The following is a 27,308-nucleotide window of genomic DNA, read 5'->3' as shown; positions in this document are numbered from 1 at the left end:
TCACAATCTCAGGCCTCCATCTCCCATCACTTGTCGGCTAAGCTGATGCTGGAGGGAAATGGAGAGAAGATGTACTAATTGTGTTGTGTCATTTAAATTGGTCGACCCATTCTTTCTGCATATAACCTCATTCCATCCTGTGAATATGGGGACTTAAGTCACAAAAGTATGTAGGGCAGGAGTGGCCAAACATTTATAGTTGTGGGTCACATACAGAAAAATATAAGGAGTCACAAGCCAAACAATATTAAGCCCAGTAGTTTTCAACCCATTACACTGGTTAGTGAGGAAATGCTTTAAATGACTATTTTGTGTCGATCTTCACGGTGGAGGGTATGTCTACTGTGCCAAAGACCAAGGTTATGTTGGTGATGGGACGTGAGGACCTTTTTTTTTTTTTTTTTTTTTACAATCATATGTAACTTTTATTAACACACGGGAAACAAACGGGTGAATGTTAAATGCTATACAATTACTAATTCATATAAGTGATGATACAGACATTCACCTCGGACATCAGTTAGACTTCAACAACGACGGAAAACCTATATTTGACCCCACTCATACACTGCACACTGTTTCACTTAAGCGACGATGTAGACATTGACTTCGGACATCAGTTGGACTGCAACACGGTACCTATATTCGAGCCCACTCACACACTATAAACAGGGACTCTTACACCTGCTCCTGGTTCCCTGATCAACGGCTCTGCTGCAAGTATTGATCTATCACAATACTACGGCTCAACTTCAGTGTAGTGCACACCTTACCCACGACCCTTCCAGCAAAGTCTACAGTAGCGACCTAGTGTCTGGGGCATGGACCACGAGGTAGAGAGAGAGAATGTTCTTTTGCTGGTACTATAAAGAGTGCTAATCTGTGCTTCTAGCCAACGATGACCCTAGATGATTTAAATTAGCTAATGGGAAGGCGTGCACTAATTAGCGGCTGGATTTCAACCTTGACTGAAAGGTGATGTGACTTCTGAATGTTTCAGATGGGGAGGACACGAGCACCCTCAATATACACATTCCAGACAAGCAGGGAGGCCATGGTCCTCCACACACACCATCTCATTTCCTTTTAACACCTTTGATTTGCCTTTGCTTCAACGGGCACTTACCAGTAGCTCCACGTCAAATCTATTCATTCAGCAATCTATTCTTCTCAACATCTCCCCCCAGCATCAGATCTCTTCTGGCCAAAGCTTTAAATCCAAAAAAAACCCCAAAAAGGACAGAGATGCACAGCAGGTCAGGAGGCAGATGTGGAGAGAGAAATGGTTAAGACTCAGAGTTTTACAGAATCAAAGCAGGCCCTTCAACCCAATTTGTCCACACCAACCAAGCTAGGGGACGTGAGGACCTTGATACAGTAGTGATCACTGAAGAAGGGGTGCTGAGCAAACGTGGGGCTAAAGTTAGATACGTCTCCTGGTCCTGACAGGATGCATCCCAGGGTGCTGAAAGAAATAGCAGAACTTATAGTTGATGCTGAGGTGATAATTCACCAAAATTCTCTGGTCAGGTCCTGGCGGATTGGATGACGGCAAATGTCACACCACTGTTCAAAAAAGGATGTAGGAAAAAGGTAGGTAGCTATCAGCCAGTTAGTTCTAAAAATGCTTGAAGCCATCATTAAAGAAGAGACACGTGGAAACAACTAGAACCATCAGGCAGACGCAGCATGGATTCAGCAGTTTGTCAAACAAGGTCTTGTTGGATTTCCAGAAGGCATTCGATAAGTAGGTAATCCATAAGATAAGGATGCATGGAGTTGGGGCTGATGTATTAGCACAGAGGATTGGTTAACCAATAGAAGACAAAGAGTCAGGATACATGGGTGTCTTTCTAGTTGGCAATCATTGGTGTGTGATGTGTTGCCAGGGAAGAGGAGACTGTGCCTCGTGTATCTAAATTTGTTGATGACACTAAATTGAGTGGGAAAGCAAACTGTGCTGAGGATACGGAGAATGTGCAGAGAGACATAGATTGGTTAAGTGAGTGGGCAAGGGTCTGGCAAATGGCGTATAATGTCGGTAAATGTGAGGATATCCACTTTGGAACAAGAATGGCAGATCAGATTATTATTTAAATGGCAAGCAATTGCCACGTGCTGTGCAGAAGGACTTGGGAGTGCTGGTACATGAATCAAAAAAGGTTGGTTTGCAGGTGCAGCCAGCTACCAGGAAGGTAAATGGAATGTTGACCTTCGTTGCTAGAGGGATTGAGTTTGGGAGCAGGGAGGTTATGCTGCAACTGTACAATGTACTATTGAGGCCGCATCTGGAGTACTGCTGGTCACCTTACTCGAGGAAGGGTATACTGGCTTTGGAGGCCATGTGGAGGAGGTTCACTAGATTGATTCCAGAGATGAGGGGTTTAGCCTATGAGGAGAGATTGTAGTCTGGGACAATACTCGCTGGAATTTAGAAGAATGAGAGGGAATCTTATAGAAAAATATAAAATTATGAAAGGCATAGATAAAATATAGGTAGGTAGATGTTTCCATTGGTGTGGGAGACTACAACTAGGGGACATGGCCTCAGGATTCAAAGGTAGTACATTGAGGAGCACTGCTTTTCCCAGAGGGTAGTGAACATCACCTACAGAAACATCACTGGATCAACAGCCATGGAAAGGGAACAATCACTGATAAAGGTGATCATCTTTTGAAGGCTTGTTGATCAGATTGATCTCATCTTCATCATCATTAAAATCATTAAAAGAGCATAAACATAGTACAATTAAACCATTTTTCACATTTATATACTCAAAGCAGAATAACTCAGACTTAAGATGGAATTGGCAAAGGTTCATTTTAATTTAATATTCCAATTAAAATAACGTCATATTAATTCCCTGAATACATATGGTAGCATTTTCTTGATTAAAATTGGCCAGACAGAATATTTATGTAATCTGATAGAAATGATCTTGTACAAAGGTTGTGAGATGGGAACTGTTACTCAAATCTCCAGCCGTGGCATAAACAAGATGACAAAGGAATGAGTAAGTCAAGTGGAAAATATCTGACCTTATACAGTGCAGACTTTGCCGGAAGAATAACAGCTTTAGCAGAATATTCATAGCCCTCCCTGTCTGAAAAATAACTTGAATGTCTGAATATCTATTCCAGTTTTAGTGGGTTATGACTGAACAACTACTTTACCTTTGGCTGGGCTGTTCAAGTTTGAAGATGTGAATAGTTTCTGTATTACTTGATGCTGACAGGAACTGGGAGTCCTTACTGAAAGCCAGTGAGCCAATATTTACATACCTATTGCAGAGAGAGAAAAAAAATGACATATATCAAGGATAAAGGCAAGGAATTTGCCGTCAATTAAATTATTTACTCTTACCCTCACTCTATCCTGCCCTTCACTCACAGGCACAGACAAAAATAAGCTGCATTCAAAAGAAAAATCTTTTACAAATATCCCTCTGAAGAGACGATAATTGAAATTCCGGCTTTGCCCACTTACTCCAGACCCCATATTACATTAGGTCAGAAGTAATGGTTGTGTCTGGCAGAGATTGCTGGTTTTCTTCAGCAGGTGAAGGTTGGCAAGACCCAGAAACATCAATAATTATGATTGATGAAACCTCAAAGTCACTGATGACCTTGTGTGTGAACCCGAATTTGTTCTTCTCGTTTTAACTGTGTGGTACATCACCAGTCACCAATCAGACATTGGCCGCATGATGGAGCAGCAATTAGTGTTGCTGCCCCACAGCTCCAGTGGTCCAGGTTCAATCCTGACCCTGGGTTCAATCCTGATTTCAGATTTATTGTCAGAGTACCCACATAGGACCTTGAGGTTCTTTATCCTGTGGGTAAGGCAAAATTACCACTTATTGGCAGTGCAAAAAAACTGTAGACAATGTACACACACACAAAAAAAGAAATGTAAACAATCTGACTGTGCAAAGCCAAAAGACAAAAAAAAAAGTGCTAAATAAGAGTCCTTAAATGAGTCCTCGATTGAGTTTGTTGATAATGCTCTCTTACAGCAGTGCATTCTGTAGATGTTCTTAATGGTCAGGAGGGTTTTACCCATGATGACCTTGGCTGGGCTTTAAACTCAGCCAGACTGTAATGTAGCCGGTCAGCATACTTTCCACCACTTATCTGTAGAAATTTGCTAGTTTTTCCGATCCCATGCCAAACCACTGCAAACTTCTGAGGAAGTAGAAGTGCTGATGTGCTTTCTTCATAATCCCATTAGTGTTGGTTCCAGGGAAGATTCTCCGAGATAGTGACTCAAAATACTTAAATTCGTTCACCCTGACCCTGTGTTTCCTCGGGAGCTCCTTTCCTTCTCGATGCTAGAGATATGCTAGTAGGTGAATTGGCAACTAGCTGACCAGTTAATGCAAAAATAAATTAAAAGGAATTGAAGAAGTTCATCTGAGCAAGAATAATTTACAGAGCAACACAGAGACAAAGTTCTCCAGGAAGTCAGCATCAACTCAGTGGGCAGAGTGGCTTCTTTCAGTGTCACGTATAAAATAAGAAGCCCCAAAAATTGACAATGTCCTCAGGATGCTGAAGACAACTGTTGTTACCTTCAGCTGAGATTGGTTGATTTACCCAGACAGGGAATCAAATCCTTTGGTTCCGTAGTTTACAAGGAACAATTCCTGAATGGATAAGTACTCTGAGCCAAGAAGGAGCTTGATGCTATTTACTGCAGGCAATTTTATCCTTCTTGTCCAGAATCTGACATGGGATTGGACTGATATCAAGACCCCCCCCCCCCACCCACCCTTTTTCCTCAGCATGAAATTCACACTGCAAAAGCGAGAAGAATTTGTGCAAAAAGAGCAAAATTGTTTTGCAGAGCCATAATGACTGTAGATGCTTTACATTCTCATTACCCTACAGGCTGTTCCCTGAAGTGATGGAAGGGAGGATCATGGTCATTCCAAAGCGGTGGCTCCTCCCCCGGGAGTTTGATGGAAACAGGGCGGCGTGGTTAGCGCAACACTGTTACATCGCCAGCGATCGGGAATGGGGTTTGCTGTCTGCAAGAAGTTTGTACGTTCTCCCCATGTCTGTGTGGGTTTTCCCTGGGGGGGGGGGTTCCAGTTTCCTCCCACCTTTCAAAGTGCACTGGGGGTCAATTGGATGGCACGGGCTTGTGAGACGAAATGGCTTGTCACTGTGCTGTATGTATAAATTAAAAAAAAAAATTAGATCACTTTTCCTCACCCCACCACCCAAAGAAGCACCACTCAGGGATGGGTAACCTCCTGATGGCTTATTATGTGCATCTTTCATGGCTAGCTCAGAGCAGTGATGTCACAAGCCCAGTGTCGCTGGGTGCTTGCTGCATGGTCAAGGGATTGAAGCTCACAGACATTGAGGCAGAATGTATGAGTGGGACAAAATTCACATGAGTCCAGCTAAATTTGGGTCTGTAGACACATTACCTTTTCACTCCTCTTCTGAATTCGTAGAGCTTCTGTCCCTCGGGAATGGAAAAAACACGAATAACTGTACCCTGCAGGACATTCAGAGAGAGTAAACTAATCTTTGGAATTTATGGCTTCAGAAAGAATATAAATCAATGATCTCATTCAGGAACACTTCAGTCAAAGAATGCAAATCTCCAACAGCAATTTCTCTCCAAACCCACCAACGTAATTGCAATTTTGTTGTAATCTTAGTTTCTGACAAGTGGAATTAACTGTTCACGAATCAGCCATTTGTGTCATGAACCAATGACCGTTTGCCAGTGATCCCAGGAATTGAACGGCAAGTGTGAAAGCAAAATCTGCTCAACACTGGCGTCAGATGACATCATCTCAAGCCGGGGATTGCTGGCATCAACCTTTAGTACAATCCCCGGCATCTGCAGACGTCAGCGTTAAGATCAGGCAAGTGTGAAACTGGCAATGGCATTGCAGGCACTTCCTATTAAAGGTAGAACAGACCAAACCTTTGCAAGTTTGAAAGTGTTCAGTGGCCCAGTTAGGAACAGTCTAGCATGAAAGGCCAAACTCCCATTCCTATCACGGGACACTGAACAGCCGATTTACTGGGATTCAAGTGAGAAAGGAGCTTCAGACATATCATCATTTACTAAAAAAAGCAGAAGCTTTGTGACTACTTTTCATTCAGTGAGATCAATGCTAACCTCATTTGGAGTATTTTGAGCAATTTTGGGCTCATCATTTTAGAAAGGATATGCTGACGTTGGAGAGGGTTCAAGAAGTTCACTTTATGTCCATTTTATGTCAGACCTCCGCCTTGAGGCCAGCTACAGGAGCAGATGGAAAACTAAGAACTTACCTTTCAGACAGCAGCCCTAAAAGGATGCTCCAGTATCCCATTCATATCCAGAGGCACCTCATAACACCTCCGGATCCGAAAGAGGCGGGGCAACTGGTGCCTCAGAGCCACCTGTAATAAAAACGCCGCAGAGCAATGGCCGTCTTCCCTACCCATAATTCCCTAGGCAGCTGGAACTGCAGAGAGAGGCCCCGAAGGCCGAAGCGGCACTGTGTGGCTGCCTCAGCCCACCAGAGGCCGGTCCTTGATAGCTCCGGCTGCCCCGACTGCTCCGCAGGCTCCCACTGCCCCACTGCCCTGAGAGGGATGAGAGGGGAGATGGGTCATGGGCTTACTGCATCATCAGCCCACCCCTAAACAGCAGGTTAGTGCGACTGTACATTCAGATCGATTGGCTGATTATCCCTCTCTGAGAGGGGTTGGATTATGCGGCTCGGAGACCGCCTCCTCACATTCAGAGAGGTACGTGGGTATGCATTTTGGCGGAGGTTCTCACCTTTGCATTTGGACTTTTGCCCTATCTGAAAGGGGCTTAGGATGACTCCAGGAATGAAAGGGTTATCATATGAGGAGCATTTGACAGCTCTCAGCCTGTATTAGTTGAAATTTAGGAGAATGAGGGGGGGGGATCTCATTAAAACACTTTGAATTTTAGAAAGCGTGGGCAGAGTAGATGTAGAAACTATTTTCCCCATGGTGAAAGAGTCGAGGACAAGAGGGCTCAACTTCAGGATTAAAGGCCGTCCACTTGGAACAGAGATGTGCAGGAATTTCTTCAGCCAGAGGGTGGTAAATCTGTGGCCAGGTCATTGGGTGTATTTAAGGCAGAGATGGATAGGTTCTTGTTTAGTCAGGGTATCAAAGGTTATGGGGATAAGGCCGGGCTGAGGGGGAAAATGGATCAGTTCATGATTGAATGGCGGGGCAGACTCGATGTGCTGAGTAGCTTATTTCTGCTCCTATGTCTTATGGTCCGACCATTCACCTCAGCAGCCCTTTCTGCTTTCACCATTTGTCCCCTGATTGCCTTAACATCTATTGAATATATTCAGTATAAATATCAATAACTGTCTTCTTGGGCTCGGAAATTCCACAGATTCACTGCCCTCTTGCCCTTCTCTGTTCTGAATGGCTGACTCCTTCAGAAAACTAAATTACATGAGCAACTGGTTGATTTGTGGCTACCTATGTTGATACTACTCTCCACGTAAAAAGGATTTGTTATATTTTCTACCACTTACTGACATGTGCTGTCCAGTAATGGAAATTTACAGAAGATTCAACCACTTTTTCACACAAATAAATACTCTGGCCAGGAGAATGGGTCGATGGCTGGGTGTCTTGTGACTCACTTCCTGACACCCCAAATCCTTTCCATCATCGAAAATGCACAAATTAAGTGTGTGATGGACATTTGCCCAGATGAATGGAGCTCCCAACAACTTTCTACCAACCTCACACCATCTAGGACGTAGCAGCTCGCTAGCTTGGCACCTCATCCATTATCCTCACACTCATTCCCGACACCATTGGTACTCAGTGGATGCAGGGTACAGCATCTATAAAATGCACTGCAGTTACAGAGAGAATGAGTCACAACATACAGGCCTTTACACCCACCATCCACAACAATCATTAAACATCCATTTATTTTAATCCTACACTCATCCTATTTCATTCTCCCCACATTAAATATAATACCCCACAGATTCTAATTAATACCCCACAGATTCTAATTAACCTACCAACCTGCATGTCTTTGGGATGTGGGTGGAAACAGAAGCTGGTGGAGAAAAGCAATGGATCACAGGGAGAACGTGCTAACCTCTGCATAGACAGCCCGGGAGGTCAGGATTGAACCACATCTCTGGAACTCTCGACTGCAAGTCTGCTACCCCACAGTGATGCTGCGCTTTGGGTAATACTGGACAATAAGATTTTGCTTCCTAAACACATTTGGGTGTAGTTTATGAATTTTGGGCTGCTGATCACGAAAATCACCTTATCATTTTTGTTTAGATATAACCTATTTTTGTGATTGCCAGTCAAATTTTAAGTCCACAAAGTTTATTCTGCATTCTCATTTGGATGTCTTCCCTGCTGATCTTGGTGCAGTCAGTGATGAACGTCGTGGAAGGTTTCACCGGGACATTGTGACCATGGAAAAGCAGCATCAGGGGCAACTGGAATTCATCAGTGCTGGCCGACTATTGTTGGACACTGACACGAGAGGCATCAGATGCTGAGTACAGATGGAAGTCAGCGGCAAAACATTTTTAGGTCAGTTGAACTAACACAAATGAACAAAAGTTCATTTAATGTTTTTCCATCCTCCGTGATACAGCAAATCTAAAATTATCTTTGTGTTTAACTTGAAGTTGTCTATCATAATCCCCAGTTTCTTTCAGGAAGCAAACCTTTTGAAAAAGGTTTAATTTGACACCAGCTGTAAAACCCGAGACCTCTATCACCATGGAGAACAAGGGTGAAACCATGTGGGAACACACAATCTGCATGTTCTCCTTCCAGATAACTGGTGATATGTTCCAGCCTATCAAGTCAGGAACATTTTGCTGGTTCTACATTGTTGCTACTTCCAACAGCACTGAGGGTCTAATTACATCACAAGATTAACAATAGTTCAAGAATTAAGCTCGCCACCACCTTCTCTGGGACATTAACTGATGGGTGTCCCATGAATGCCCAGATCCAAAAAGACAAATAAATAAAAATACACATGCACTCTCTCCACACCCCTTCAGAAAAATCATCCATGTATTTTTTTTTCTGTGAATTTCCCCCACAATCACCTGTAGGCTTTTGCTGAGGGGAAATAAAAGTTTCCTGAGAGAGGGATTCACATTTGCTCACGGGTTGGTTACGGGGGGGGGGTTTCAACATTTCACTCACTCTCCTGCCAGACTCAAGTCACTAAAAGGATAAATTTGCTTTTAGTCAGTTGAGGAAAAGATCATGAGCTCAAACCTGGTACAAAACTCATGGTTTACTGGGCAGTAATGAACCCTGTCCTCTAATAGTCTGATTTGTCAGGGCACACCACAACTATCACCAAAGGGTCATTGAAGCATATTAAACAACTACATTCCATTAAAAGAAAAGTGAAAAATCATATGCAATAAGAATGTCAGAAGGAAATGGTGAAGTGTTAGGGATACCTTTTCTGAGGCACTTGCCAGTTTTGAACCTGTGAAGTTGAAGGTTAGGGCAGCCAGTGGACCATCGTGTGCAGGGATTACAGAAACACTATGCTGATGGGAGAAAATATATATTTAAAAGAGGGCATGCAATACAATCTCAACAAAAATCTGCAACCAACTAATCAAAATGGCTTGGATTGCAATGCATCATAAACAGAGAACTTATTCAATGAAGTTTACGGATTCAAATTTGTTTTTATAAGAATGTTAAAATATATCTGTCAGTCTCTCAAGATACATAAAACAATTACTGTAATTATTTACTTGCATTTATGGGATAATTATTCTAACAATTCTAATACTCTTCCCAAGGGAATTATATGGTGCCTTTACCATAGCAAAATGCCCTTGAGGGGTCAAATAAATTCTGACCCTGAAACATCTTTCTTTGGCTTGGCTTCGCGGACGAAGATTTATGGAGGGGGTAAAAAGTCCACGTCAGCTGCAGGCTCGTTTGTGGCTGACCAGTCCGATGCGGGACAGGCAGACACGATTGCAGCGGTTGCAAGGGAAAATTTGTTGGTTGGGGTTGGGTTTTTCCTCCTTTGCCTTTTGTCAGTGAGGTGGGCTCTGCGGTCTTCTTCAAAGGAGGTTGCTGCCCGCCAAACTGTGAGGCGCCAAGATGCACGGTTTGAGGCGTTATCAGCCCACTGGCGGTGGTCAATGTGGCAGGCACCAAGAGATTTCTTTAGGCAGTCCTTGTACCTTTTCTTTGGTGCACCTCTGTCACGGTGGCCAGTGGAGAGCTCGCCATATAACACGATCTTGGGAAGGCGATGGTCCTCCATTCTGGAGACGTGACCCATCCAGCGCAGCTGGATCTTCAGCAGCGTGGACTCGATGCTGTCGACCTCTGCCATCTCGAGTACTTCGACGTTAGGGGTGTAAGCGCTCCAATGGATGTTGAGGATGGAGCGGAGACAACGCTGGTGGAAGCGTTCTAGGAGCCGTAGGTGGTGCCGGTAGAGGACCCATGATTCGGAGCCGAACAGGAGTGTGGGTATGACAACGGCTCTGTATACGCTTATCTTTGTGAGGTTTTTCAGTTGGTTGTTTTTCCAGACTCTTTTGTGTAGTCTTCCAAAGGCGCTATTTGCCTTGGCGAGTCTGTTGTCTATCTCATTGTCGATCCTTGCATCTGATGAAATGGTGCAGCCGAGATAGGTAAACTGGTTGACCGTTTTGAGTTTTGTGTGCCCGATGGAGATGTGGGGGGGCTGGTAGTCATGGTGGGGAGCTGGCTGATGGAGGACCTCAGTTTTCTTCAGGCTGACTTCCAGGCCAAACATTTTGGCAGTTTCCGCAAAGCAGGACGTCAAGCGCTGAAGAGCTGGCTCTGAATGGGCAACTAAAGCGGCATCATCTGCAAAGAGTAGTTCACGGACAAGTTTCTCTTGTGTCTTGGTGTGAGCTTGCAGGCGCCTCACATTGAAGAGACTGCCATCCGTGCGGTACCGGATGTAAACAGCGTCTTCATTGTTGGGGTCTTTCATGGCTTGGTTCAGCATCATGCTGAAGAAGATTGAAAAGAGGGTTGGTGCGAGAACACAGCCTTGCTTCACGCCATTGTTAATGGAGAAGGGTTCAGAGAGCTCATTGCTGTATCTGACCCGACCTTGTTGGTTTTCGTGCAGTTGGATAATCATGTTGAGGAACTTTGGGGGACATCCGATGCGCTCTAGTATTTGCCAAAGCCCTTTCCTGCTCACGGTGTCGAAGGCTTTGGTGAGGTCAACAAAGGTGATGTAGAGTCCTTTGTTTTGTTCTCTGCACTTTTCTTGGAGCTGTCTGAGGGCAAAGACCATGTCAGTGGTTCCTCTGTTTGCGCGAAAGCCGCACTGTGATTCTGGGAGAATATTCTCGGCGACACTAGGTATTATTCTATTTAGTAGAATCCTAGCGAAGATTTTGCCTGCAATGGAGAGCAACGTGATTCCCCTGTAGTTTGAGCAGTCTGATTTCTCGCCTTTGTTTTTGTACAGGGTGATGATGGTGGCATGACGAAGATCCTGAGGCAGTTTACCTTGGTCCCAACAAAGCTTGAAAAACTCATGCAGTTTGGCATGCAGAGTTTTGCCGCCAGCCTTCCAGACTTCTGGGGGGATTCCATCCATACCTGCTGCTTTGCCACTTTTCAGTTGTTCGATTGCCTTATATGTCTCATCCAGGGTGGGAACCTCATCCAGCTCTAGCCTTAGGGGCTGTTGAGGGAGCTGGAGCAGGGCGGAATCTTGGACTGAGCAGTTGGCACTGAAAAGAGATTGGAAGTGTTCTGACCATCGGTTGAGGATGGAGATCTTGTCGCTGAGGAGGACTTTGCCGTCTGAGCTGCGCAGCGGGCTTTGGACTTGGGGTGAGGGGCCGTACACAGCCTTTAGAGCCTCGTAGAAACCCCTGAAGTCGCCAATGTCCGCGCTGAGCTGGGTTCGTTTGGCGAGGCTAGTCCACCACTCATTTTGGATCTCCCGGAGTTTGCGCTGAAGATGGCTGCATGCGCGACGGAAGGCTTGTTTCTTCTCTGGACAGGACGGCTTTGTAAGGTGAGCCTGGTGGGCAGCTCGCTTCTTTGCCAGCAGCTCCTGGATTTCCTGGCTGTTTTCGTCAAACCAGTCCTTGTTTTTCCTGGAGGAGAAGCCCAGTACCTCTTCAGTGGATTGCAGTATGGTAGTCTTCAACTGATCCCAGAGGGTTTCAGGGTACGGGTCCGTGAGGCGGGTTGCATCGTCGAGCTTTGCTTTGAGGGTAAAAACACAATACTAGAGAAACTCAGCAAGTCACAATGGCAAAATCTAGCCTGGGTCCTGGCCACCCGCCCACCAGAGCTCCCGTTGCCTCCGCCACAAACTCCAGTGGGGTTTGACCTGCTGAGTTTCTCCAGCATCGTGTTTTAACATCAATCATGATTTCTGCAGTCTTTCATGCTTCAGTTCCACAAATTAGGATAGATTACTAAAATATGGGCAACTCGACAGCTTTTCAGAAGACAGTGGGAAATTTAAGAAAGAAATTCTGGAGCTAAGGTCTTGTCACATGACACGTGGTGACTAATTGTGAAGAGAATGAACCACTCAAACCGTGCATCTTGGCGCCTCACAGTTTGGCGGGCAGCAACCTCCTTTGAAGAAGACCGCAGAGCCCACCTCACTGACAAAAGGCAAAGGAGGAAAAACCCAACACCCAACCCCAACCAACCAATTTTCCCCTGCAACCGCTGCAACCGTGTCTGCCTGTCCCGCATCGGACTTGTCAGCCACAAATGAGCCTGCAGCTGACGTGGACATTTACCCCCTCTATAAATCTTCGTCCGCGAAGCCAAGCCAAAGAGAAAAGAGAGAATTGTCAGCAATTATTGAGAAAGAAGTGGCAGCTGGATAGGGGCAAGCCTTGGGATTGGAAAGTTTTGAACACAAAAGAACGAACACGAGAATCTTGCTCAGCTGGACGATCTGCACAGGGTCATATAAAGTGAAAACCACCGCTGTATGTGACTTAAATAAAAACTCACCAGGTTATTTGCATCATAAATCACCATCTCTCCTATTGTGGCATTGCCAGGATATGCCAAGTACGAGTTGGAATGATTGATGGAAAATGCACAAAGACCTGGGTAGAGTAGACAAGACTAGATGTTAGAATGTTCGATTAGGATGATGGTACACTGTTGTCATGCACTCACAGTGAAATACAAAATGAAATGCAAAGCAATAGGAACTACATTGGACCACACCTACCTCATCTAAAATTCTTCAAACATGGCCTCTAAATTGTACTGGTTGAGATGAATAGATAATTTGGAATTACAGAGCGAAAATTTAATGCTGTAGTAACTAGGTTAACACAGATAACAGCACAATTTTTAAAAAAAACAGTTAAAGAGGATTTTGGATGTGGAATGATTAGTCCTGCAGTTGGAGTGAGATGTGAGTGAAAAGAATTTGCAACAATTACAGCAAACCTTGATAGAATGCAGGTTCAATCCAATAATTACGTCTGAAGTAACCAGTTATCGATTGCAGGCAACACGCCAGCTAAACTTTGTTCGACGAGATCACAGAAGTCACAATGGGAGAAATAACTTGGTAATCTATGTTGGTATTCATTTGTGGTTAGTGCTGCCTTGAATAACAATGTGCATTGTCAAATAGTCCAAATGAATCTTTTTACGGCATCCAAATAGAGCAATTTCAGGTTTAATATTTTTATGGCTTTCATGTGTTATTGTCACCGTGCAAAATCTCTTAATTTTGCTTGCTATCTAGAAATCACAAGTCACCACCGTGCTCTGGCTTTAAAATTCACAGAAAAACCACATTATAAAAACAAAGTAATGAGATGAATTATAAGATTGGCCAAACTGGGTTTCTAGCATTTTGACATAATAGGCAAATCAGATTTGTTCATGGCAGCATCCTTGGTTGTATTAACTCAGTGAGGTGGTCAACCTTCAGTGCATGCCTGGAATGTCCTCTGAGCTGCTCCTGCTACCATAAGTTAAGTCAGTAAACAAAATTTCTCTTGAATTCATACCTACAAAGGTTTTATATCACTGATATTTCATCCTTGCTCTCCGTCCCCCTTGCCGCTTTCTATCTTCTCTCATTCCCTCCCTCTCTCCTATCGTCCACTCTTCTCCTTTATTTTCATTGCCTTTCTCTCTTCTCCCTCACTTAGGGTGGCATAGTTAGTGCAACACTGTTACAGCGCCAGCGACCAGGGGTGGAATCCTGCGCTGTCTGGAAGGAGTTTGTACATTGTCCCAGTGTCTGTGTGGATTTTCTCCAAGTGCACCGGTTTTCTCCCATCTGACAAAATGTACCGGGGTTGTAGGTTAATTGGGCGGCACAGGCTCATAGGACGAAAGGGCCTGTTACTGTACTGTAAAAAATTCCTCCATCTCCTCCTTTCTTCCTTATGAAGGGGAAGCGTGTTACCAGTGCACGAAGGTTCATGGCAGGTAAGCCTCCCACCCCAGCGTGGTAGCAGCTGAGCTGGACCAGGCGGGTGGGGAAGGCATTATTTTAAATCGACCCCCCCCCTAACTGCGATATTGAATCCCCTCCCAGTGTTATCAACCCCCCTAGATGGACCTTTTAACCCCTGGGGGTCAATAATGACCATTTTGGAGACCCCAACTATAGAACCTGATAGGAAGATTGTGATGATGGTCATGCTATTTGTTCCATTTGTACCCACCTCACTGACAAAAGGCAAAGGAGGAAAAACCCAACACCCAACCCCAACCAACCAATTTTCCCCTGCAGCCGCTGCAACCGTGTCTGCCTGTCCCGCATCGGACTTGTCAGCCACAAACGAGCCTGCAGCTGACGTGGACTTTTAACCCCTCCATAAATCTTCGTCCGCGAAGCCAAGCCAAAGAAGAAGACTATCTCTGTGTGTATGGCTGGACTGGCTCCTTGCTGACTAACCCTAACCCTGTGATTCCTCCCCTTGGACTTCCCTAATAAAGGCGGTTCAACCCAAGTCCCTCCCTCAGTGCAAACCTGGAATCGGGCCAGCAACATGAGTGCACATTATCTTATGTCATCTGGTAACTTCCAGCCTTTTGAAGTTATTGATAGCATATCAAGGATGAAAAAAATAAAATCAAAATTAACCTTACATTTTCAGGATACAGGGATAATATGTTACTTTTACAGAAAAAGATTATTTTAAGCTTTCTAAATTAACACATTGTTCCTCAGGCGCGTGCAGAACCTGATTTGAGTACAACTGCTGTTGGAAATTAGTGTGATTTCAACATATCGCATAATATTTGGCCCAGGCTGTGTCCTGGAAGTTTCTGCACATTCTGACTTCTTTTGAGGATAATATCTAAAGTAAAAGCATTGAAATGACTGATTATATCTCGCTGTTGGAAATAACAGCTGCGACTGCCATTGAAAATAACTAAAAGAGCATGAAATGATTGTGTCATCTTTCTTGAGATATAGTTTTTAATTGTGTTTTCCACAAAAAAGCGACTGGAGTAACACTAAGAAACTTCAGGGCAACATTAACTCTTAAAAGCTACAGTTAGTTTGATTTTTACCCACCTGTGCGGTTTGGTGGTATATCTTGAATGATTTTCAACAGTTTTAAGTCCTTGATGTTATGAATATAAATGGCCTCTTCCAAGCAAACTATCAGCCTCTATGGAGTGAAAATGCACAATACAAGGGTTCAGATAATTCCTTACCTCAATGAGTAACTACCGTTTAAGTACTGAATTGTGGTCTGAGCTGGAATGTACTTTAAAACAAGATGGCCAATCCTGTGAATCTCCACACAGCATTCAGCTACTTTACAGTACTTTCCACAGTCTTTTGCATCCATCCCGGTTCAAGATGCTTATGCATAATAAACACTGATTGGGCTGCATGACCAGTCAGATTGACAAACAATCAATTACCTGTACTGATATTACTTGGTGACTTGACATTAATGGAATACTGAGATACCCTTGAGAATTTGGAGTAATGAAATAAACAAGACAAAGCTTTATTTTGCATTTTACACAGCCTCTGAAGGTCCCAAAGTTGTCCTCAGGCAATAAATTATGTTCGAAGTGTGGTTACTTTTGGAGTACTGGAAAATGCTAATCTTGTGCACTGCAATGGTGAATGTTGGACAGGATAAGAAGGCTCTTAGTCACATATTGCCATTGGATTCCTTTCTCCTCCTAAGAGACCAGATGGAGTCAAAACTGAACAGTTCAAGCAAAAATGACACCTCCAACAACAAAGTATCCCCTCAGGATTTCACCTGAATGTCAGCCAAGAAACCTAGACCTCCTAGGAAAGGATTAAACAAGGATAAGAATTTAACTATTAAATAAAAAGTAATGGCTTAATAGTCCACAGACCATAAGATTTAGGAGCAGAAGTAGGCCATTCGGCCTGAGAAAGGCTGCCCCGCCATTCCATCATGATTTGTTCCTTTTCCTGACAGCCCCAACCCTGCTTTCTCTCCATAACTTTTGATACCCTGACTATTCAGATACCTATGATCTCTGCCTTAAATACACCCAACAACTTGGCTTTTACAACCACCTGGGGTAGCAAATTCCAGAGGTTCACCTCTGTTTTAAATGGGTGCCCTTCAATCCTGAACCTGTGCCCTCTTGTCCTACCCTGGGAAACAACTTTACCACATCTACTCAGTTCAGGCCTTTCAACATTCAAAATGTTTCTACCAGATCCCCCTCATTCTTCCGGTTCAAGAACCATCAAGAAACAACTTTACCACATCTACTCAGTTCAGGCCTTTCAACATTCAAAATGTTTCTACCAGATCCCCCTCATTCTTCTGGTTCAAGAACCATCAAGAGTTCCTCATGTGCTAATTGTCTTCATTCCAAGAATCATTCTTATGAATCTTTTTTGATCCCTCTCCAATGGCAACACATCCTTTCTTAAATAAGGAACCCAAACCGTACCCCATACTCCAAGTGAGGCCCAATAATACCTTATAAACTCTTATATCCTATTCCTCTAGATATGAATGCCACTGACTCAACCTGGAGGTTAACCTCTATGGCAGTGGTTCTCAACCATTTTTCCCCACTCTTAAGTAATAGCTTACTAACCACAAAGCAGCTATGGCATAAGGGATGTAAAGTGGTATGGTCCATTTTCTCCCCATCCAAACGAAAGTCTGCCCTTTTATTCCTGCTACTAAAGTGCATGACTTTACACCAATGCTCTACTCCTGAAGTATCTTTCCTTTAATTCAATTGCGCTCCTTTTGAGAAGCACCTTATCACAGGCCTTTTGAAAGTCCAAATATGCAACATCCACTGCATATCCCTTGTCTAGCCTGCTTGTGGTTTCCTAAAAAAAAATTGCAGTCAGGTAAGGTTTTCCCTCAGCATGGTAACCATGCTGATTTTGGCCTCTCTTGTACTCCATAACCTCACAATTGACTCCAACAATTTGCCAAACAACAACAACATGAGAAGTGGCCCCAAGACTGACTCCTGCAGACACCAGTGGTAATTGGTAGCCAACCAGAATGCTACAGGAACTCAGCAGGTCTCGCAACGTCCACAGGAAGTAAAGTTAGATCACCAACATTTCAGGAATGAGCCCTTCTTCAAGGTTCGAGTAAAAAGTAGGCAGGTACCTGAATAAAAAGGCTGAGGATAAGAAATAAAAGTGCAGGGGAAGGAGCACAGACCAACAGACAAAGGGTGATAATTGGACATAGACAGGAGGATAGGAGATGAAAGGCGAGAGTTTATTGGGGGAGGTGGTGGCTTTATGAATGCAGAGCTGGAAAAATGAAAGTGGGGGAGAGAGAGAGAGAGAGAGCAACAGTAAAGGAAAAATAGGGATAGAGGAGAGAGGGTGGGCTAATGTAAATGCCATCTGGTTGGAGGGTACCCAGACAGAAGATGAGGAGTCATTTCTCCAATTTGCAGGTGGCCTCCGTCTGGCAGTGCATGAGACAATGGACAGACATGGGACAGGGAATTGAAATGGGTTGTCACTGGAAGATCCCGCTATTGAAGAGGATCCTTTTATTTCCCATTCTCTATTATTCTGCCAATCACCCAATGTTCTGCCCATGCTAGTATCTTTCCTGTAATCCCATGGGCTCTCATCTTGTTAAGCAGCCTCATTTGCGAAAGAGGGATAATAATTCTCAGTATAGCACTTGAGTCTCTTTGAGGGGCTAGGTTTCATTATTTCTAAAGTAAAAACACAGTAAATGCTGAAGGAACTCAGCTGCTCTCTCAGCGTCCATAGAAGGCAAAGATATATTATGGGGTCCTGATCCCTTCTTCAAGCAAAAAGCAGGCAGGCGCCTGTTTTGCAACTTCTTGAAAATTACACTTACGCTTATCATTACACAATATGCATATACTATATATTTAGGTGTTCAAGATGACCCTTGAAAAACCCAAAACACCAAAAACAGGGGTCGTCTTATAGGCCAGATACAAAAATGTGACCTTAAAATTCTACTCAAAATACCACTGGTTCCACAACCCACTCAGACCCCACTGTACAACAAATTTTAAGTGTACAGGTACACTATCCTTTATCTGGAAATCTAAGATCCAGAAAGCTCCAAAATCTGGCAAGTGGGGAGAGAGGCGGCAGTATGAGTCGGGCGGGCGAGGGAGGGAGACAGGCAGCACGAGTCAGGGGGGAGACCAGCAACATGAGTCAGGCGGGCAAGGGGGGGGGGTGGGGGGAGATGGCAGGGCGACTGGAAGGTGGTGGGGGTGGATATGGCAGCAGAATTCGGGTGGGCTTAAATCTGGCTTTCCAAAATTCGGAACACACTCTCCCCCAAGGGTTCCGGATAAAGGATTGTGTACATGTATTAGAAAGACATTTTTATTGTAAAAAAAAACACATACAAAATCCTTCAAAATCAGGCAAAGAACTCAGCAAGTGCATCCAGAGTCTCACTCTTTACACTGTCATCTTATGGGTCCCAGTCTGAATCTGAGTCGGCTTCTGCTTTGTCGTCAGTGTCCCACAATAAATCATCCTCCGCACCATCCATTGCACTAGAGATACCGCACTTCTTGAAAGATTTTTTTTTATTACAGCCTCTCACTTTATCCCATGCTTTGATCACAAAAGTCACACAGCACATCACGTGATACAGCATGCATTTTGTAAAGGATTCTTTCTCCACTCTCTTACCATTTTCTCACATGTCAAATATCCTTGCAGCAATACAGCTGGTAGATTCCTTGCCCACCTCAATTACTTTTAACTTAAAACTTGCTTCACATTTTCTTCATTTTGTTGGAAGGTCCATGATAAAACCTACCTTCTGGTCATGCCCGACAACCCAGTCAACACATATTTTTGGGATTAAAGTGGAGAAAGGGAGGGGATTGAATCTAGCATCAGGACTTGGGGGGGTGGAGTGCATACATTTAAAGTAGGTTCACAAAGTGTGGAAAGGGGTCCTGTTAGATCAGGAGACATGAGGATTCACATTTTGCAGAGAGAGAGGGAGGAGATAGAGAGGGAGGAGATAGAACGAGGGAGGGAGAGGTGTTGGCAGTATTGAGTATTGTCAGTGGGAACATATGTCTGAGAACTGATCAGAGGTAAAGATCTGGAAGTGGGTTCAGGAACTCAGACATGTTACCTTGGTTCCAAATGAATTGAAAGATTGGTCATACTAGATCTATAACTGGAGCCTTGAAAATATTAAGAGATTTCTGAGAGTGAAATACATACACAGCTTAAATGAGGGCCTATTTGCAAGGGAGAAGATGTATTCAATAGAATCCCGTCAGGTCGTTGGTTAAGGCTTGCTTTGGTCTGAGTCTCCTGCCACATTTGTGAGCCTTAATGGACACAGGAATTCTGTGCAATTGATTTCAAAATAAGTGTTCCACCCCATTGATATTAGTGGCTCCTGAGTTTTTGTTATGTCAGTACCACAGGGAATCTGGAAAAAATTTAATGAAGTGGACCACCTGCACACAAAGTTGAAATTGCACCATTCAGTCAAGTTTTCAATTTCCCTCATTTGCTGACCTATTGCCTTTTTTTTATACAACCCACTTACCATGGTATTGTCGGCAAATTTATTGTCGTACCGAGTCACACAGTCTTAGGTGTAAAGTGGGTCGAGCAGGGGGCTAAGAGTCTGTGGTGCCCCGCGACTGATGAAGATTGTGGAGATGTTCTTATCAATTCTCACTGATTATGATCTGGAGGTGAGAAAATCCAGAATCCAATCACACAGGGGGGTGTTGAGTCCCAGGTCTTAGAGTTAGCTAATCAGTTTTGAGGGGATAGTGGCGTTAAATGCCGAACTGTAGTCCATAAAGAGCATCCTGATGAATGCATCTTTGCAGTCCAGGTATATAACCAGTGAGTTGGCTTCCTGTTGCTACGGTAGGTGGATTGGAACGGATCCATTTTACCACTCAGACAGGAGCAACACCAGCCTTTTAAAACACTTCATCGTATGATTATATGGTTATATGATTCCAAACTGTTCGATAGTCATTAAGGGAGGATACTCCACTCTGTTTGAAACAGGTGGGTACCACACCCTCCCGGAGTGAGAAGATATCCTCCTCCCTTTAACTCCTCCTTTATTTTAATTACTCATTCTTCTTCAGAGATTGCCAATGCTTCAGCTGCCACCTATTAACCTCCCCCAATCTTAATTTCTTCTTAAAATCTACCACTCTTGACCCAGCTTTTGGTCATTTGCCAAATACATGTTGATGTGCCTGGGGTCAAATTTTGTTTAGCATTCCTATTAACTAGTTTAGGATAGATTGGGACAAAAAGCTGCTTAGATGTGAAAATTAATTTTGTGGTTCATCTCACTGAAAGATTAGCAGAAACCTCAGGTAAACACTGCAATTATCGCAACCACAGAGATACAGCACAGAAATCGGCACTTTGTCGAAGTCCATTTACACTAATTTACTTCAGTGCCATTCTGGATCCCTCCAAGCTTATGTCAGCTACAGTGGAAAATTAGCAAAACCTATAACAGATGATTGAAGAAGTGACCCTTTTATCAAATTTATTTCAGTTGCAAATATATTAAATAGCAGGTATATATATCAATATTTAGTAACATGAATAATTCTTTACTTATTATTGGTGGCACGGTGAGCATATAGCAGTTAACGCAACGCGGTTACAATGCAGCGACCGGGTTTCAAATCCTGCACTGTAAGGAGTTTGTATGTTCTCCATGTCTGTGTGTGGGTGCTTCGCATTCCACCCACCCTTCAAAATGTTCTGGGTTGTAGGTTAATTGGGTGTAAATGGGCGGCATGGGCTCGAGAGCTGGAAGGGAATGTCACCGTACCGTAGGTCTAAATTTTAAAATTTTTGCTGCACGGTAAAAAAAAACCTGACCCTTCCTTCTGTTCATAAACCTTACTGTGCTGTCAGAAACAGTACTGTGGCTATTTTAACCCCAACCCTTTTTTTACCTGTCGGTTGAGCCTAATGGTGCGGATGGTATTGGAATAGCTGTAATTGCAAATCTCTGTCCCTTTCTTGAAATGATAGACATTCATCCTCCGTGGTGTTGTAAGGCTGACAATGACCACAAGACTGCTGGAAAACAGCCGCTCCACAATGTATACATCGGGCGTGTCCGCTGCATTGGTAGAAAGGAGTGGAGAGAGGGTAGGAGAGATAAACAATTGTTTTTTTATTTAAATACCAAAAATAGACTTTATCACAATAAATTACTTACAAAAGGAAAACCGTTCAAAGTCTCTTCCCACCCTTAGTTTCATATCCATACATTTCCATCGCTGTACATTCTTGCATTTATTTCTATTTACACCATTATCAACACTGTGACATTTTGTCATTACTCCCCTCTGTTGCTTGAGTCTCATCCCTTCAATGCATGGCAATGGAAGGGCTCTAGACTGTGGTCCTTCCCCACAATGCTTTCGCATGAGCTGTACTGAGCCTCATGCTTAGAGAAAATGTACACGCAAATTTGACTACAGAGAAAACTCCAGGTAACTAGAATAAATAGCCATCCTCTCGCGATTAACAGTGATGTGACATGAATTCCCTCATGGACTGGTGTTCAGATATTCAATCTGCAGAGTATAGAATTCGCACCCAACGACAGCACGCTAGCGAAGCAAAGGATGTGTTTTGCATAGTTTCTTTCAGACAGACATTCAGATTTACTGTCAGAGTACATACATGATATCACATACAACCTTGAGATTTTTTCTTCTACGGCTAAGGCAGAATGACCACTTATTGGTTTTTTTAAAAAACTGTACACACTGTATACATATAAACAAAGAACCGTAAACAGATAACGAATGTAAACTGTCGTGGTCACGTTCTGACCTTCATCAAGAGGAGAAGAGTGAGTGTGTCAGGATCACCCATGAGGCAGTGAGCCAATAAGAAGGTCGGAGGAGTTTAGCTGGGTGGTGTTTGGGGAGTTGAATCTAAGTGAACATTGTGTCTAGTGAATAATAAAAGAAAGTTGACCTCACGGTGTGCTGAAAGAAATGAGTGAGTGTATTCTTTATTTGTTTGTAAGCTGTGGTAAATCAGTGCCATTACAAGTGATGACTCCGGGAGATCACGCTACCTTTTAATTTAAAATGGATAGTGTTGAGGATAAACTCCTTACAAGAGCAGTTGGGGAGGTCAAACTAAAAGTTCCCCAAAACTGTCTGTGCAATAGAGAGGATTTTTTAAAAAAAATCAATAACGTGCACAAGTAAGGGTCCTTAAATTGGCCTCTGATTGAATTTGTTGAGGAGTCTGATGGTGGAGGGGTCGCAGCTGTTCCTGAACCTGGTGGTGTGAATCTTGTGGCACCTACCTGATGGCAGCAGTGGGAACAGAGCATGTGCTGGGTGGTGTGGATCCTTGATGATTGCTGCTGCCCTCTGACGGCAGCGTTCCCTGTAGACGTTCTCGATAGCGGGGAGGTTTTTGCCAGTGATGTCCAGGGCTGCGTCCACTACCCTTTGGAGGGCTTTATTCTCAGGGGTATTGGTGTCCCCAGACCAGACTGTGATGCAGCTGGTCAGTACACTTCCACCACTCATCTGTACAAATTTTAGGACACTCTCGATCAATGCTCCCTTTAATTTTTAGTCATCAGTGTGTGCAAAAATCTTAAGTCGTGCAAATTTTTTTCCTCTGGCAAACGTACACGCTCACTGAATGCAAACTTGAAATCGTTTTAAGATAATTTTGGCATAGCCTTTCTCGCGTGGCTAATAAAACTGTATTGACGTGTTTTAATATAATGCACATATGATTGCATTCTACAAAGTAAAGTATTTAGTTTAGATTTTATTCTATAATTTGAAGTACTTTGTTCAGTTTGTTCTTTCATTAAATAAAACATCAATGAGTATTTCTTATTTTATGAGATACAATGTCTAAATAAATTAATAAAAATAACACTCAACAATTCAGTTTATTATGAAAGTTGCTGAAAATGGTTAAATCAAAATTCATTCAATTCTAAAGCTAATTGACAAACTATCCAGATGCTTAATGGGAAAATCTTCACACATAGCACGGTTTATGTATGTTTACAAAATATTTGACATAAAACTGCACAGAATAATGTGTGAAAAATCAACTGATGCTATTTCTTCAAACATGTCTTTCTGAACGAATAGTTGATAGTCTCCAGAAATTCAAACACATAATTTTTGATTTGCCAGCTGTCTGGGAGTTGAACATACTTTTTCATTTATTCATTAATGTGTTGAATTGAATGTAAAGAGCTATACATTTTAACAGCTAGTGACACGCTGTCGATAATAACTTTGACATCCTCTGGGTTTGATCGATTTCGCTCTTGCTCATCTGAACTCTCACACATGTACAGCATTCCTGCAATGGGTAATGATGGGCTTTGTTGTCTGAAGTTTTGTACACCGTCCAAATGTGATTTACTTTCCAAATGACGCTTCAAAAAGTCAAGTATCATCCACTTCTTTCCACTAGCAAATTCTCCAGCAACTTTCCTATTACGACAATACAAACAGATAACTCCACTTTCCAAATCATACATAAATATTTCTCGCAGCTGTAACATTCATGACCTTTCGGTGTAGCCGTTTCTCCTATTTCGTTAAGCCATTCAACTTCAAATAAACTTGCAGTTCTTTTTCCCTTCACTTCTTTTGAATGCGACACAGTGAATCTTTTTTTTTCAATACAGTAAGCTATCTACAGAATTTGAAACAGATCTTATAACCATATAACCATTTCTGGAGCGGAAACAGGTCATGTTGGCCTTTCGAGTCCACACCGGTTCACGAGGACAACTCCACTAGCTGAAACCATGAAAATGATTGGAAAAAAAAATGGAGTTCATAAACTTTACGATATAAATGCTGTCTGCCAAACATGGCTGCAGCTGTACAAACCAAAACAGGTGAGGTGACATAAATTAGTGATGTGAAAATGTGGTATTTGAAAATCGAATCAACTAGTTAAAAAACAGTTAGCTAAGAGATTATTTTCAATAAGTATAATTATTAATTACTACATTATTTAGGTAACTAACCTTTTGTGCGCTCATTAATTTCTTTTGTGCACGGGTTGCAAAACGTGTGTGCTTGCACATGCATAGCTTCGAGGGAACAGTGCTCTTGATAGACATAAATACCTCCAGCGACTTCTTCCGGTCTGCGCACATCAATGTTATGGCCTAGAAAATGCATCAGCACCTCTATTTCTCAGAAGCTTGATTTTATGTTACCTACTTCCTTTATTAGCTTCTGCAGGAGCATCCCCGCATGATGTGTGAACTGCTCTGCCCAAGGCTGCAGAGGGTTGTGAATACAGCTCAGCCATCACACAAACTGAACGGTGGCATCACAGTCTGGTTTGGGAATTAATCTGTGCAGGACTGCAGAAGGCAGCAAAGCCAGATCCATTGCAGGCTCCGACCTCCCATCCATTGCAGACATCAATGTCACAAACCACTAGGGGTTGCGGGCTCTGGAGGATCAGCAGACCGGCTTAGCAGGGCACCAGAATCTCTTTCCCCACCCCCCACCACTCCCGCCCACCTTTCCACACTGAGAATGTGACCAAGGCAGCTGACCAGGGGGTGATATAATTTAACAATAACCCACTATTTCTGCATCTTGGATTACTTACCTGTGGTTTTCAAACTTCTTCCTTTCCACTCACATACCACCTTAAGTACCATAATCCCTATGCCATAGGTGCTCTGTGATTAGTGAAGGATTACAGTACTTAAAGGTGGTATGTGGGTGCCCTTATTCCATGAAGGGCTCAGGCCCGAAACGTCAGTAATACATCTTTACCTCCTATGGATGCTGCAAGACTGGCCGAGTTCCTCCAACCACAGTGACTGCAGCAATGAAGATGTACTTGACTGTGGATATTGTTGCTTCACAGTGAAATGTGTGAATAAGTACAATCATTCAAACTGCAGTAAGAGAACTGCAGACCATCCTTCAGTGAATTTGGTTGAAGAATAAATAGTGTACAGGCCTCCAGCACAGTAGATTCTCTTCTAGAACTGACATGACATTTTTCATGCCTCCAGTTCAGACCAAAGGCCATCAACCTAAAATGCACAGTAAAAGTCCAAAAACCCAGATGCCAGAAATCTGGACCACCCAAGAATCCACACATCTCAAACTTTTAAAATTTAAGCAGGCTTCAGTGTGTGTGTTCATGCGTAAGCAATCATAGATTCATGGAAATGAACAAATAAATATTTATTTGGGTTTTTTTGTACTTTGTATTTAATATGAAAAAATGTTTCATTAATAAACTACCAAAATTCACCCGTTCTCCAGAATGGCACGGTTAGCATAACACAATTACAACACCAATGATTAAGACCGGGGTTCGATTCCCACGCTGTCTGTAAGGAGTTTGTACGTTCTCCCTATGTCTGCCAGATGCTCTGGTTTCCTCCCACCCTTCAAAACTGCCCAAGAATCCGGAAAATCTGGATTGACCCAATCCCTGAAGATTCCGGATTTTAGGACTTCTACTCTAACTTTGTTTGTCTTTCCAGAGTTTCACCATGACCTATTGAATATTGATAGCATTTTACTGTTTAAATCCTTTACCCCTAATGTGGACCAGCTAAAATTCAGCTTAAAATTTCACTGGTGTTTTACATAACTCAGAAACCTTAAGTGGGAAAATCTTGCTGTCAACCGCCCTCAAGGCCCTGGCACTATTTCTGCATCAGGGTTGTCCAGAAGTACACCATTCTTTATGCAATACGCCAAAAGGATTTAGAATAATTTGGATTACTGACCTACATTATTGGGCCTCGCTCTATTAACCCTCCATGATCACTCAACTTCAGACTCTTTGCCAGTCACAATTTCACCACATTTCTTGATCTCCTCATCCCTGATCCCCAACACTCTGCAGAGTCTCTCTTCCATCCCCCAATATCCTCCTGATCCCCAAGAGCACCAAACTCCCCATCCCCAAAGCACCAATTGCTTATCGGATTTAAACCTGCAGCTGGGCAGATGCCAAGCACAGCCTCAGGGAAGACTTACAAGCTCTAGGGAATGCAAGTGAATGTGCCAGGAACGCCAAAGGGTAGCTGCTAAAAGAATAGAAATCAGAAATATCCAAACAGAATTAAAACCAATATAGAATTAGATGGGGTCCCTGGAAATGCAAAGAGGTCTTGGCCAGTCTCAGTGTGCAAAAGTGTGATCTCACTCATATGGGTTAACATGATTGGTGCACTTCAGACACAAGGTACCATGAGAAGGGGGGGGGGCGGGGAGGGATATAATTTTACAAAAATAATTAACAGTTGGCAAAATAAAGCATTAGATACGGAAGTTGAGAGAGTTGGAATGTTAAGGATAAAGAAAAGAAACTTCAGGCGAGTTCAAAATAATTTTCTAGTTGTCTGTAAATAAGAAAGGACAGATTTCTAATACAAGCCAAATTGAAAATGTCCTGAGAGCATCTTGGGAGCAGTGGCCACCTGCTCATGTTCAGATTAAATGTAAAGAGAGGCATGATCTTAAACAGCAGTTGTAACAGGGTGTTGGTCCTGAGAACTGCTTGCAACCTGAAAAAGAAATGAACAAAAACAGTGCACAGGAGAGGAACACAAAAGTGGCTGTGAGGGGGAAATTGAGCAAAAAGAGTGGTCACCAGTAGGCTCCTTAAGTCAGTAGCCTCTTTAAACAGGAGCGATTACTGGGGCAAACGTGCTGGAAGCACCTTTTAAATTGCAGGGGGGATCTATCCATTAAATTGTCTACACGGCGATTTAAGGGGGATCCTGCCCCCGCAATGTCACGTC

General features: G+C 43.2%; 1 protein-coding gene across 5 annotated transcripts in view; it reads right to left on the bottom strand.

The window, feature by feature from the left end:
- wipi1 (WD repeat domain, phosphoinositide interacting 1) overlaps positions 1 to 27,308 on the bottom strand; it is a 76,577-nt gene that overhangs the window by 22,516 nt on the left and 26,753 nt on the right. For 2 of the 5 annotated variants that reach the window (XM_069930052.1, XM_069930050.1), the window contains exons 1-7: positions 22,836 to 23,064; positions 21,457 to 21,626; positions 15,572 to 15,668; positions 13,024 to 13,121; positions 9,477 to 9,569; positions 5,439 to 5,509; positions 3,175 to 3,282 (exon numbers count right to left, since the gene is read on the bottom strand). In XM_069930052.1, coding sequence (XP_069786153.1) covers positions 3,175 to 3,282; positions 5,439 to 5,509; positions 9,477 to 9,569; positions 13,024 to 13,121; positions 15,572 to 15,668; positions 21,457 to 21,626; positions 22,836 to 23,064 — 866 coding nt within the window. Of the gene's footprint in view, positions 1 to 3,174; positions 3,283 to 5,438; positions 5,510 to 9,476; positions 9,570 to 13,023; positions 13,122 to 15,571; positions 15,669 to 21,456; positions 21,627 to 22,835; positions 23,065 to 27,308 lie in introns of those variants that run through there. The other 3 variants (XM_069930054.1, XM_069930055.1, XM_069930053.1) reach the window with 2 other exon arrangements.

The sequence above is a fragment of the Narcine bancroftii genome, chromosome 3 (assembly GCF_036971445.1).
Source record: "Narcine bancroftii isolate sNarBan1 chromosome 3, sNarBan1.hap1, whole genome shotgun sequence".
NCBI classification, from domain to species: Eukaryota; Metazoa; Chordata; class Chondrichthyes; order Torpediniformes; family Narcinidae; genus Narcine; species Narcine bancroftii.
Note: the sequence above shows the minus strand (reverse complement) of the source record. Positions and strands in the feature narration are given on the sequence as shown.